This window comes from Vespa mandarinia, chromosome 12, assembly GCF_050613455.1.
Source record: "Vespa mandarinia isolate Hongniang chromosome 12, ASM5061345v1, whole genome shotgun sequence".
Classification (NCBI taxonomy): domain Eukaryota; kingdom Metazoa; phylum Arthropoda; class Insecta; order Hymenoptera; family Vespidae; genus Vespa; species Vespa mandarinia.
In genome coordinates, this window is record NC_140821.1 from 2745001 (window position 1) to 2760000 (window position 15000).

General features: G+C 28.2%; 1 protein-coding gene across 2 annotated transcripts in view; it reads right to left on the reverse strand.

Annotated features, from left to right (window-relative positions):
• f (espin protein forked) overlaps positions 1-13870 on the reverse strand; it is a 20915-nt gene extending 7045 nt beyond the window's left edge. The window contains exons 1-5 of one of the 2 annotated variants that reach the window (XM_035883436.2): positions 13783-13870; positions 12763-13256; positions 4772-4894; positions 3879-4152; positions 1438-1636 (exon numbers count right to left, since the gene is read on the reverse strand). In XM_035883436.2, the coding sequence (XP_035739329.2) occupies positions 1438-1636; positions 3879-4152; positions 4772-4894; positions 12763-12774 (608 nt within the window). In that variant the 5' untranslated portion in view covers positions 12775-13256; positions 13783-13870. Of the gene's footprint in view, positions 1-1437; positions 1637-3878; positions 4153-4771; positions 4895-7022; positions 7162-12762; positions 13257-13782 lie in introns of those variants that run through there. The other variant, XM_085660593.1, reaches the window with a different exon arrangement.
• Between the last annotated feature and the right edge of the window lie 1130 nt (positions 13871-15000).

Here is a 15000-nt window from a genome sequence, read left to right on the forward strand (position 1 = left end):
GAAGTTTTAAAAACGCAATTGAGAAAATAGTACTATTGCGATTATTATTCGTTTCGACTGTTCCAATTATTTTTGAATCTTTATAACCAAAAAAAAAAAAAAAAAATAAAAAAAAAAGAAAAGATAAAAGAAAATCGAGATCACGTTTAACGAGAGAGAATATTCTCGGATCGAGTGGAAGAAAATGTTAATAAAATTGAAAGACTCCTTCAACGAGCCGCCGTCCGCATAGTCATCGAATTAAATAAATCTTATATTAAACTCTTTCGAATAATAATAATAATAATAATAATAGTTATAATAATAATAATAATAATAATGATAAATAAATAAATAAATAAATAAATAAAAAAAAAGAGGAAGAAAAAAAAAAGAAAGAACGTACAATGGGTTTCAAAAAAAAAAAAAAAAATACATTGGTACTTTCATTGCTAAACCGTTTGTAAATTCGTCTTCCTAACAATTCCGATACTTAATTACACTTTCGTTCGAGTAATAAAACGGCAAGGCACTTTCTCAAACCATGTAACGTACATAATAGAATTGACGTTCGCTTTAGTTTGTCCAAACAAAGAAACTAACATACGAGCTATATAATTTAATCCCTTGAGTTTTTTTCTTCTTCTTTTTTTTTTTTTCTTTTTTTTTTTTTTTGTTTTCTTTCATACTTTAAGACGAAAGATTATTTTAGCTTCATGACCCATTTCGTTCTTTTTTTCTACTTGTGAATCTATTTAAAAATTATTGTTATTATATGTATATATCCCTGTCCATTTTTCTTTTTTTCTTTTTAATAAAATGTCATGGATGTTTTTCATCCAATTAAGTTATTTAATTTTAAACGAACGAATTAATTAAAATAAATATGACAAGTATTTTTTTCGATAATCATTTTTCTTTAATAAAATTAATATAAAATATCATATTAATTGATCAATTTCTTTGTAGAATTTTTTTTTCTTTTTTTTTTTTTTTTTATTTTTCCTTCAACAATTCGAAATTATATTGTTTCAAGTTTTTTTTTCTTCTTTTCTCTCTCTCTCTCTCTCTCTCTCTCTTTCTCTTTTTTTTCCTTCTTTTCTTTTCTTTCTCCTTATCACGCTGTCACTCGAGAAATATTTTTTATTCGTAGCTAATTGAAATAAGCTACGATCAATTACACCATATAATAGTATTTTTTAACATTGGCACAAAATCATTCTCATTTATGTTTCTTCGCATTTATTCCAAAAAAAAAAAAAAAAAAAAAGAAAAGAAAGAAAAAAGAACCTTATATATCTGTCTCATTTATTTCTATACGATATTAGTACGATTTTAAACATTGTTCAAATTATAATTCTAATCAAATTTAATACAATTTGAAAAGGAAAAAAAGAGAGAGAGAGAGAAAGAGAGAGAGAGAAAAAAGAAGATTAAATATATTGACAATAAACTTACCTACTGTCCGAAACATTATCGATAACCTTCTTATTAGAAGACGATCCAACACTACTGGTTTCTTCTTGTCTCAAACAAATTTGTTCGTATGCATGTTCCGATGGTGGTGCTTCTCGCATGATTTCTGACCTGCCAGTATGACCGTTCCCTGTATGAGTTTTACCGAAGCTACCGTTGTTTATGTGCACGTCCACTTTCACTGCAAGCAAACCGAAGGGAACGGATATGTAATAACAATATAATATACATGCATAAATACTTAGAAATATATATATATATATATATATATATAAATAGCTATGTACATATTATATAGATTCCAAGACGTGCATCACGCGAATCTTCGCGGTTTCGTGAGCGAACTTGTACGAAAGAGACGACTACCACAAACGTTGTTAACTTTCACCATATCGTTAAAAGAACGAAGAGAAGATGTTGACCTCATCGTTCATCTTGATATTAATCTAAACGATCGTCGAGATAAGATATCGTATAGAGTCGGTGCCGTGCAGCAAATAAAATAAAATAAAATAAAATAAAATAAAATAAAATAAAATAAAATAAAATAAAATAAAATAAAATAAGAAACAAGAAGCATGCAATTCTTCATCGTATCGATACGTAAGAATTCCATGTTTGTTAATAATAATTTTTACATAATTTCAATAAAATAACAACTAGAGGAAAAAGGAAGAAGAACAATAACGTACGAGTGAACGTCAATCTTTTATCTTATTTTTTTTTCTTTCCTTCTTTCTTTTTTTTTTTTTTTTTTTCTTTTTCTTTTTTTTAGATCATTTATCCAAATAATACGCAAATGTGATATTAAAGTATACGCAGATAGATGATTATATTCTTAGGATTGATTTCTATTATATATCAATTATTCCTTTCTTTTAGAGATCGTAAAATTGTGATTTTAATTCTACAAATTTAATCGTAATGTTTGGATAATTGATTTTTATAATCAAATCAAAAGAATTTTTCATAATACAAAGAACATTTGACAAAAAATTTTTAAAGTCATCCTGTATATACATATATATATATATGTGTATAAAATTTAATTTTGATAATAAATTAAAAATATCATGATCGAAAGAGTTTACAACCGGTATTTCTCGAACAAAGTGTATTCATATAATTCTTCAGAAAAGCGAGAACGTCACTCGGTGTTATAACGGTTGAACGGGTTCTGAGACAAATAATAACGTGCATTTCTATAGACCGTTTTCCCGCGGCACATATTCACGACGTCGACCACGTAATCTCTCTCTCTCTCTTTCTCTCTCTCTCTCTCTTTCTCTATTATTTTTTCTTTTCTTTTCTTTTTTTTTTTTTTCACGTGGACCCTTTAGACGTTCACCCAACATACAATTATAAAGAAAAGAAAAGAAATTAGTCTATGGATATATAGATATAAGATTTTAATAATAGTATCAACAAACTGCGGATAATTTCTTGAAACGTTTTATGACGTAATCACAATCGTTCAACCATTAAATCAACACGTCAAATTTATCTTCATCGATCTATTGACAATAGATAATCGAATTATTATTATCATCATCGGGCTAATCGTAAGGTTATTAGAAAAATAATAAAATAAAAGTGAGATAAATTCTAGGTCGATACTTATTAGGACGAACACAAGGAGCCAAAGATGAGAACGTCATATATATATATATATATATATATATATATATATACATATATATCTGTATATACAGGGTGTTCAAGATTTTAAATGATCGAACTTCATCGATATATTTTACATGGGGAAAAGAGGATAAAGTAAAAAAAGTAAACCAATAATAATAATAATAATAATAATAATAAAAATATTCTGACTAAAAAAAAAAAAAAAGAAAAGAATAAAATCTAAAGGGCAATGATAAATGTTAATCGTTGATACATCGAAATGTAATAAAAAGTCGACAACGATTAAAGATTAAATTTTACTAGAATTAAATGAGTGCCGATTAAATGAATCGAAGAAAAATAAACCATGAAATTTGTGAAAAGATAAATGATTGACTCGATCTATCTAGCTGTGTCAAGCTTTACATTTGTAACATGATGAACGGTATTTTTAAATGAAGACATAAATCAAATTTCTTCTTCCTTTTTTTTTTCCTTTTTTTTTTTTTTTCAAAAGTAATACACAGCGTAAGTGATAATGATAAAGCATTCGTGGGTCCATTTTAAGCGTAATATTTTTCTTTTCTATTTTTCCCTTTAATTTCTACAAAAAAAAAAAAAAAAAAAAAAAAAAAAAAAAAAAAAAAAAAACAGAAAAGAAAAAGAAATGTTGGTGAAGTTTCACAGTTTAAAACATGAGACACCTTGTACACATATATATATATATATAATATATATGTATATATATACACGTTTGGAGACATAGTTAATGTTTTGATATCTAGGACGTGCTACTTTACCAGTTAGAGTCTCATCTTTCCTCTCAACGTGACGTTGTTCGGTTGATGCCAGAACACCATTTCGTGGCTTCTCAACGTCATTGAACAAATGTGTAATCCTTGTATATACGAGATCATGGGGACTATGCAAATAAAAGGACTCCATGTCCTTTGGTTTTTGTGGCTCGTTTATGTACGCACTCATTGGATTTATATAAATTCCATCTCTTGGTCTTGATCCGGGTGGATGTAAGAAAAATGGCTCTTGAAACATACCACAGCCACGTAGGGAACACTATAATTAAATATATTAATATAATGGTCATTTATAGTTTTTAAATCATTTTACAGATCGATCGTTTTACTTACTCTCTCGCGACTTTCTTGAATGATTTTCTTTTTTTACGTTGTAACCAAAAAAAGAGAGAGAGAGAGAGAAAAAAAAAAGAAACAAGCTTGTGATCTGAATAATTTGACAATAAAATTTTACAAGGGGAAAAAAAAAGAAAGATAATTAATTAAAAATGAATTTTTATTTTTAAAATCGTCCATTGGAACGCTTTCTATTTTTTTTCCTTTTTTTTTCATCTTCTTTTTTAATATTGAAAAAAAAATCATTCGTTCATACTACGATCGAGTTTGTAGTTTCTCTGTCATTATGATTGGAAGATTTTTTTTTTTTTTTTTTTTATTAATAATTTTAACGAAAATAATATTGCAAATTGAATAATTAATAAATAAAGTTGGTTAAGCATATGAATTAGATTAATTTTTTTTTTTTTTCTTTTACTACTCGGAAAAAAACAAGGCTACGCTTATCAATGGTTTTAATATTATCCTATTCGATATGCAAATAAGTAAGATAGATAAAAAGTGTTTTCTCAATTAGCGTTTGAATTTTATTGTATAATTACTTTCTCGACGGAGCTCGCCATACAGCTACAAGTTGTTACATCGCTCATATTTTCCGAATAATCCGAGCCTGAACGATCCCTCGACATCTTCTTGGAGACATTGGTACGATCCTTATTCGTCTCCTGTAATCAAATTATCGTTATAAATTAATTCGATCAGTTAACGGAATCTAATTAATTTCAATATTTTCTTTTTTTTTTATTTCAAATCTCTATTACAATTAATTATTTCTTAATTATTTCCAATGGTTATTACTCCAGGTACAGAATGAGAGCGAAGAGAATTTAAAATAATTGGGTGATTTAAAAAAGAAAAAGAAAAAAAAAATCAATTAGTCTCCTTCGTTTAATAATAATTTTTTTTTTTTTTTATAATGACAGAACATTTTCTATTTCGATTTTAACTGTAGTTCCGATAAATTTCGATAAATGTTCTCGTTAAAATAAAATTTCGTTATAAATTTTCGATGGATTATAACACGAATTGTGAAATACTACGTGTTAGATGGAAAACGATTAGTTTCATTCGTCGAATCTGAAAGTCACGTAATCGGAATAATGCTTCGTGGACAGAAGCTTTGTCGATGAAGTAACACACATGAGGACGACAACGACAACGACAACGACAACGACAATGATAATGATGATGATGATGAAGAAGAAAAAGAAGAAGAAGAAGATAAAGAAAAGAAAGAATGGCTTCCGTAATTTCGTTGTTACGTAAACGAGACACCTGCCTTTTGTGATCTAATTCGATCGATCGTTAACATCTCGCTAGCACCAGCTAATTCTTCCTCAAGTTTACTCAACTCGCGTCCATTATTTTCTTTTCTTTTCTTTTTTTTTTTTTTTCTTTTTTTTTTTCATACATATCCTTGCGCAATAAAGGGAGCCATTTTATCCTTTCCATTCCTTTCCTTTCCTTTCCTTTCCTTTCCTTTCCTTTCTTTACTTTACTTTTTCTTTTCTTTCTTTTCTTTTTTCCTACTTTTTGTTTCTCAGATTGAAAACGATGATTTGGCGAATAACTGTAGCAAACTACATATACTGTTATTACTGTCATCGTCGTAACTGTTTCGACAACGTTTCTTTACAATTTATCGAGAAGCAAATATAGTTTTCTTTACGAAACTCTGCGAAAATTGAATTTTTCATCTATCCATTATTATACGTACTGAACGGATATATATATATATATATATATATATATATATATTTTTTTTTTTTTTAATAAAAACATTTATTCGATATATTCTTAAATATATCCTAATAATTCTTTTTCAATATTTAGAAAGGCTTTGTAATGATTTCGAAGTTATTTTAAAAACATATATATATATATATACATATATATATAGAAATTAATATCTTTTTTAATAAAAACATTTATTCGATATATTCTTAAATATATCCTAATAATTCTTTTTCGATATTTAGAAAGGTTTTTTAATGATTTCGAAGTTATTTTAAAAACATATATATATATATATATATATATATATATATATATATACATATATATATATAGAAATTAATATTTTTTTTAATAAAAACATTTATTCGATATATTCTTAAATATATCCTAATAATTCTTTTTCGATATTTAGAAAGGTTTTGTAATGATTTCAAAATTATTTTAAAAACATATATATATATATATTTTATTTTTCCCTTTCTTTAATACCCTTTAATAATAGAGGAAAATTTTAATCAAAAATTTCGCGAAATATTTTATTAATTATTTCAATGATTCAAGTACTGAGAGAAGAAATTATTTTTATTTACGTTTTAATTATCCAAAATGATGTCCTATTGTTTATATTCTAAATATTTCTAATAGATACATTTTCCTTTTTTTTTTTCCACCCCTCAAATATACTATATTATAAAAAAATTAATATTTCCTTTAATAAGAACATTTATTCGATATATTCTTAAATATATTCTAATAATTCTTTTTTCGATATTTATAAAGTCTTCGTAATGATTATGAAATTACTTTAAAAACATTTGATACACGTAAAAACTTTTGATAGAATTCATATTAATCCTAATAATAATACAACACATATGAATTTTGGATAATTTTAAAAAATATACGGAAAAAAAAAGAAAAAAAAAAAAGAAAGAAAAAAAAAAAAGAAAGAAAAAAGAAAAAAGGATGAAGAAAAAGAAATAAAGAAAAAAAAAAGCTAAGGAGGATACATCGATGATTATATTTAATTATAATTTAACGGAGATAAGTACTCACCGTTTATTCGCTTAGAGCATAAAATTCAAGGATCTAGGATTTGTTTTCGAATTAATCGCGAGAGAAAAAAAACAAAGAATTCAATTATATCCACGAATTACAAAAATGCAAACGAAAAAGCAAGGAATCGAAAGAAGCGTATCGCTATGCCGCGTTAACGACATCACACGCGTGTCGAGTACTGAACGCTTTCGCGCGTTTAAGCAATTATTCGCAATGCTCTTTGCTAGGAGAACTTTCTATTAGGGAGGAGGCCATTAGAGAATTTGAATACTGACCGTCTTATTGCGAGCATTAGGAGAATGATGGTTGGTGCATGCATGGATTTTAACATCGTAATAATCAATTATTTTTTTCTTTCTTTTCCTTTTTTTTTCTTTTTTTTTTTTTCCCTTACCATAAATTCAATTTCGAGCGTGAAATAAGCACGAGTACGTATTCATTTATCTTTCTCTACTTTTCCTTTTTCTTTTTTTCGTTTCTCTCTCTCTCTCTCACTCTTTCTCTATTCTTTCTATTAATTTTTCTATTACTTCGTTCTTTTTTCTTTTTTTTTCTTTTTTTTTTTTTCTAAAGAAAATTTTTGAAATCCTATAGAAATAAAAATCCCTCATCTTAATGACTCATCCAGCTTATAGTACATTAATGCGAATTAATAAATACGCATGAGTGGAGGAGACAATGGAGGAGGTTTGTAATTTTCTTCGAAATGAAGAATTTAATTATTATTATTTTTTTTTTTTTTTTTATATATAACGAATAATGGAAAGATCTATTTTGTGATGCAGATGTTGTAATGCAGATGTTGTAAATTTTGGAAGAAAAAAAAAATATATATATATATATATATATATAAAGAAGAAGAAAAAAAGAGAAAATAAAAAAGAGAAAGAGAAAAAAACAAAATACTACAGAACAGAAAACTTATCACGAAACTAACAGATCATATTATTTCTTATTCCGCGAAAGTGGTTTCGTATGGGCAAAGAGGAAGAAGATGCACGATAATAAATAGTATTTATCTACGTGACAGAAGAGAAATTCACATTGGGATTTACCGTCCCGTTTGAGTCTCCTAAGTCTGTTAAACTCTTAAAAGGCAATAAATGCGATGTGCGTGGCTTATACACTACGAAGAGAGTCACGTCTCTCGTACGTTCTTTTACAATTGTGGTTTTTTTTTCTTCTTCTTCTTCTTCTTTTTTTTCCTTCTTTCTTTCTTTCTTTTTTTTCTTTTTTTTTTTTTTTAACTCATGTAAACTCGTGTGGCCAGTCAAAGGGAACGACTATGAGAAGTCTCTAAACACGCGAACATTCACGTTAGCCTAACAACTACAACGACGACGATAACGACGACGACGAGTACGATGACTACGATGACTATGACGACGATTATGAGTTAGATTTTTCTCTTTTAATAGACAAGAAACATGTGTACGCAGTATAGGACGGTTTAAAACTTCTTAAGTCATTTTAATAAACAAATTTTTCTAAAGACTCCAAAAAAATATTCCTTTCAACTTCCTCGTGGCGTTTTGCAATTTGGACAAATAAAAGTAAAAAAAAAAAAAAAAAAAAAAAAAAAAGAAACGAAAGAAATGAAAGAAAGGATTAATCTGCAAAACATTCACAGGAAAGAATAATTAATCCATAATTAAATAAAATCATATTTAGAGAGATTTTTTTAAATCACCCTGTAGACAGAATGAAACACGAAGAAGCTACAAAGACTCTATCGTTGTTTTTTTTGAATAACAAACGACTAAGTAGTGCATTGTAATGATAATGAGGTATTGTTTAATAATTAAAAAGATAATTTATTTTCATCATGACGATGAATAAGCTTCTTTCAATATTCTATCAATGACAACGTTCTATCGTTGCATTTCTATGAAATCATCGTCGACGAAGTTTCCCTCGAAATTTATTTGTATTACTTTGATCGATCGATTAACAAAAAAAAAAAAAGAAAAAGAAAAGAAAAAACGTCGAAAAATTTCAACTTTCGTACAAATAAAAATAAATAAATAAATAAATAAATAAATAAATAAATAAACACTAATAATATTATTTACATGCCAAGCTAATAAATTCGATGAATATATATATATATATATATATATATATATATATATATTATATAGTTCTCTTCTTTGATGAACAAAAATTAACGATTAAACACTATAAAAAAGAGATGGCAAAATTATTCCATCCATAACGATATCTTCGATAATCGAAAAAAAAATATCTATCTGTCTTTTTATATAATTTTATCTCGTCTTGGACGATTTAACTTAACGGAAGGGGAATAAATTTCTCGGACCTTTCGAATCGAATCGAATCGTATCGTATCGTATCGAATCGAATCGAATCGAATCGAATCGCATCGAAACGAAACGATATTGATTTTTAAATAAAAATTTAATGCAGAGAGATCGTCGAAATGTCATATATGAAACTAATATAAAATTTATGAAACGAGTTTAAAATTAGTAAGATCTCTCTCTCTCTCTCTCTCTCTCTCTCTCTCTGTTTCTCTTTCTCTCTCTCTTTCTCTTTCTCTCTCTTTCTTCGAGAGAGAAAGAGAGAGAGAGAGAGAGAGAGAGAGAGTCAATAAACTTTACGTTACGGTTTAACGAGGTGGGTATACATAGTCGTTTCGTACGAACGGCACTTCGGAAAATATTATCCATTCGATTCCTTTCTCCGTACTTTGTGTATCCTGTTGCATCATATATATATATATAAATATATAAATATATATATATATGTATATATATATATATGTATATATATATGTATATATATATGAATATATATATATACACATACTGGGTACGTATATATATACACATAAATACATACATACATACATAAAAGCGACATGGTTTTTGCTCAACTAGGTGAAGGACGGATCGACGAATTATCGTCATATGTATTTTATGACGAGAAGTATAAATGGAGAAAAAGAATAAAAGGATAAGAGTAAAAATAGAGTCGTCTCTGTGTAATTCGTATGCACCGATGCAGGACATTACCTATCTTTTACTGTCTCTTTAAACTTTTAAACGAAAGTAAACCAGGAAAGAAAGAAAGGAAAATTGCATTTTCCTTCATTGTTAACGGGAATTTAAAAGTAAAAAAAGAAGAAAAGTACAAGAAAAAGAAAAAGTGAATGAAAAAAGAAGAAGAACAAAAGAGAGAGAGAGAGAGAGAGAGAGAGAGAGAGATTAGTTGACATCGATTCGGTTCTAATACGACACTGATTTTTTTTTCCTTTTTTATTCAAATATTTTCAATTATTCACTTCGCTCGAAAAAAGTTAAGTAAATGTGTTCGAATAAAGTAGATGACGAGTGAACAAACAAACAAAAAAGAAAAGATTAAAATATAAAAAATAAAAAAGATAAAAAGAAAATAAAGAAAAATTAAAAAAGAAAACTTAGAAAGCAGTTGATATTTATGATTGATATATATATATATACACATATACATATACATACATACATATATATGACGTTATACTAACGTTTGTTACACACTTAGCTCATAATATAAAAGCTCATCGATCATTTTATCTATGTTATGTATTTATATTTATATATTTTTCAATTTATTTTACCTACTAAATCTAATACGTTTTAGAAATAGGAGAGAGAGAGAGAGAGAGAGAGAAAGAGAGAGAGAGAGAGAGAGGAGAAAGTGCTAGTTCGTTTGTTACCTCAATGCATTAATTCGTGATAAATAAAAAAGAATCAAATAAATTATGATTAGTTGAAATCTAATTGCAAATAGAGTTGGTCGAAACCCTAAGATAAATAGAGAAAGAGAGAAAGAGAGAAAGAAAGATAGAGAAAGATAGAGAAAGATAGAGAAAGATAGAGAAAGATAGAGAAAGATAGAGAAAGAGAAAGAAAGAAAGAGAGAGATGGAGAAAGAGAAAGAGAGAGAGAGAGAGAGAGAAACTAAACCTTCTAAACCGTTGCTAATCACGAGTCGCTGATCAAGTATCACGATCATCGACTCGTCGTAGAGTACAGTAAAGGCAATTAGAAGATTAGAAGAGTGAATCAGGCTAATGCAGGCGTATACACATCACATATCACACAGACAGATATGTTCATTAAAACTTGAATATAAATTTATGTGTATAAAGAGAACGAATTAAACGATATAAATTTCATTAAAAAAAATTTAACGACTCCCAATAATGAATTTTTCTTTCCATTTGATGATATTTCTTTAGGAGGAGAGGAGTTAAGGGCAGACGATGGAGAGGCGGGGAGAGGTGGGGGGAGGGAGGAATTTGGGGAAGATTGGACGGAGGAGAAGGGAATAAGCAAAAATTCCTAGGTAATCTTCAAAAAAATCGATTATCTACATCTACTCTTTTTCGTAACTTTTATTTTTTACACGTTAATTTCTTTTCTTTTTTCTTTTTTTCTTTTCTTTTTTTTTTTTTTTTTTTTTCAGATTGCATAACCAAGCGTCTAGAAATCTTTTCTAGAGTTTGTAAAGAATAAAAAAAAAAAAAAAAAAAAAAATGTAAATAAAATGCCTCTAAAGGGATTCAAAAAAGAAAAGAAAAAAGAAGAAAGAGAGAAAAGAAAAGGGAAAAAGAGAAATTTTGTAATTAATTTCTAATGTCGTTTAATAAATTTTGACACCATTCCGTATATTCGAACAATAATAATAATAATAATAATAATAATAATAATAATAATAATAATAATAATAATAATAATAATGAATATAATAAGAGTAAGAAACAATAATCTTTCAATCGATATCGTAAATCATAATGTAAATGAATAAATAATCGTGACACATCCTTTTAAGCTCGTTGAAAATTTCCGATGATTTATCATCGTTCATCTCAGAAAGAGATTAGTATTATCTGTTAACATCCTCCGGGTATATATTAATCTTGATATGTATCTTCTTTTATTATATTTACGACCTCATTTATCTTACAAACTATTTCTTTTTTGGATCGTATAACTGACCAATGCAAGGACGACAGGAAAACATAACTATTTTATTATCGTTCGTTTCATTCCCACGGCATCGTGAAATAAATGGAACAGAAATGATCTTTCATACGTTTTGAATTATTCTTCTATGCTTCGCGAAAATCAAGCGTATCCGAGCCACGGAGAATATTTTTCCATTCTCATTGCCTCTATTTTTTTTTTCCTTTCTTTTTTTCTTTTTTTCTTTTTTTTTCTGTCATCCTATTTCTACTTTTGAGACAAGTCCCCCCCCCCTTTCTACCCCGTATAACTTTTTATAAGCCGGATATCATCGTAAATTTAATTCGAACAATTTTATCAATTCTTTCATTCAGATATATTACTATCTTACAATTGTAAGATAATAAAAGACGAATTATTGTTTATGAACGAACGATAGTTTATATAGTTTCAAAGTTCTCGATTATTTTCTATTCTTTATGATTCGTTAAGATCAAAATTTCAATAATAATGAAATCATCGATCGAAGATTGACTTCTTTTCCTTTTTTTTTTCTTTTTTTTCTTTTCTTTTCTTTTTCTTTCCCCCTTAAACTACGAATCATTTAAATTATTTAATCCACTTTGGGAGAAGATTTTTCTCTAATGAAAAAAAAACCAAAAAAAAAAAAAAAAAGGAAAAGAAAGAAAAGATATGGAAAAGATAACGAACGTACTAATAAGTTAGAAAAAAAAAAAAAACACCATGAAAAAGGGAAATTTACTTACGTGCACACCCATGCAAAAATTGATGTCTCTTTCTCTCTCTCTCTCTCTCTTTTTCTTTCTCCTTCTCTATGTCAGCAGTCAGCGAACAAATAAAATTCTCTCTCTCTCTCTCTCTCTCTCTCTCTCTCTCTCTTTCTCTCTTTCTCTCAAAGGAAAATAATTTCTCGGACTCTCGATTTTTTTAATTCGTCCAACTAATCTCAAAGGAGATATTAGAACGTCCCAGATCGAAGAGAAACGAGCCAATCGAGGTCGATCGAACTATTCATCCTCTCTTTCTTTCTCTCTCTTTTTCTCTCTCTCTCTCTCTCTCTCTCTTTCTCTTTCTATCTATCTATCTATCTCTCTTTTAGAACACCAGATTCTCACATAAAACCTGCGTTACGAGAACTGGCTCGGTCGAGGCTTCTCGAGAACAAAGCACACCTACGTGACCCGTGGCGGAATCACACGCGAGTTGGCACGACTAGGGACCTCTGTGTCATGTCATCTGACTTTTGAAAAAAATCGACTACCTTTATAAAAACCAAAAAAAAAAAAAAGGAAAAAGAAAGAAAGAAAGAAAAGAGAAAAACAAACCAACGCCGAAGAAAACTCAACACACCGGAAGGTATCTTAAGCGTTCGAACAGAAGGAAAAATCAAAAAATTGAAGAAAAAGAAAAGAAAAGGAAAAAAAAAAAACAGACACACACACACACACACACACACACACAATAATAATAATAATAATAATAATAATAATAATAATAATGAAAAAAAAAATTCCGACGAAACAAACGATCGAGCACAGGTGATTGACCTCTCTTGTTCGAGGAAAGAAAAAAATAAAGGAAAAAAAAAAGGAAAAAAAAAAAAGAAAATAAAAAAAAAATAAAAAAAAAAATAAAAGAACAGGATAAAATGAAGAAAGAAAAAAGTGGGGGGGGGAGGAAAGAGTGAAAAAAATAAGAAGAAGAAGAGAAATAACCAGAAGAAAAAAATGAAAAAAAAGGAAAAAAGTAAAGAGATAAAACGACACCAATGACTACGACGATCAACGGTGATCTCGCGGACAACGAACTCGAGCAACCGGCAACCGAATGCAGGAAGCGGTAGACCAGGACTCTGAGAGTCCACCTGCTCGCTAGTCGACCAACTGGTTGTGGTATATTCTGTATGCGCACCTTTGGTAGGGATTACTACTACTACTACTACTACTACTACTACTACTACTGACTACTACTACTACTACTCCTTTGCCTGCCACCACGCTACCTGATTCTCCACCTCCTCTCCTTCTCTCTTCACCTGATATTGTTCAAGTCCGGGAGAGACTCGCCGGATACGGCCCTGTTGTTTCACACAGAACTCTGCTTCACATCTCCGCGGATATCCGTGTCGATTGTTATTAACGAAATATCTATTGGAAAATCATCGATAATCATTATCATATCGTATTTTAAATCAATCGAATATATTATATATATATATATATATAGCGATCATATTTTTGTAATAAGACGATTAATCTCTTACGATCGAATTTATAATCTATTCAAAATCTATAAAATTATTTAAATAGCTAAAAATTTTTCAGAGTTTATAAATATTACTAAACAAAAATTTTTTCAATTATATTATTAATTATTCGTTAAATATGATTTATTCAATCATCGATCATTATAACATCGTCATAGATTTATATATTACTTTTATTTGTTTACATATCGTTCAATCGTAATAATACTTCTTTCTTTTCTCTTTTTTCTTTTTTTTTTTTTCTTTTTTACAATGACATTTAACGTTCGAGAAAATATTCTTCAAATGCATTAGAAACGATTGAAAATTATGATATCGAGACTCTGGTGTTACATGTATCCTCCTTACATTTTTTTTTTTTTTACGTTATTATTTATTAAAGATTAAAACGATTAATCGTAATCGTAAATCAATGATTTGAACGTTAGTTTCTTTCTAGGTTTAATATTTATCTGAAATATATTCGTGATTTCATAGTTCGATCATAGTGATGATGATCAGGAGAATTGGGAGGTTGGAAAATTATCATGGGATTCAGAAGTATTTGCATTTAATCGATCTCTAATAAATGATAATCGATAACGTAATCGTCATTTCCAATTGAGATATACGTCTTCGAACAAATAAGGGAGAGAAAAAGAAGAAAAGAAAAGAAAAAAAAATTCGTAAAGTACTTTGACCTAGAAAACAAGCATCTCGATCGAGTTTTGCAAAGTGC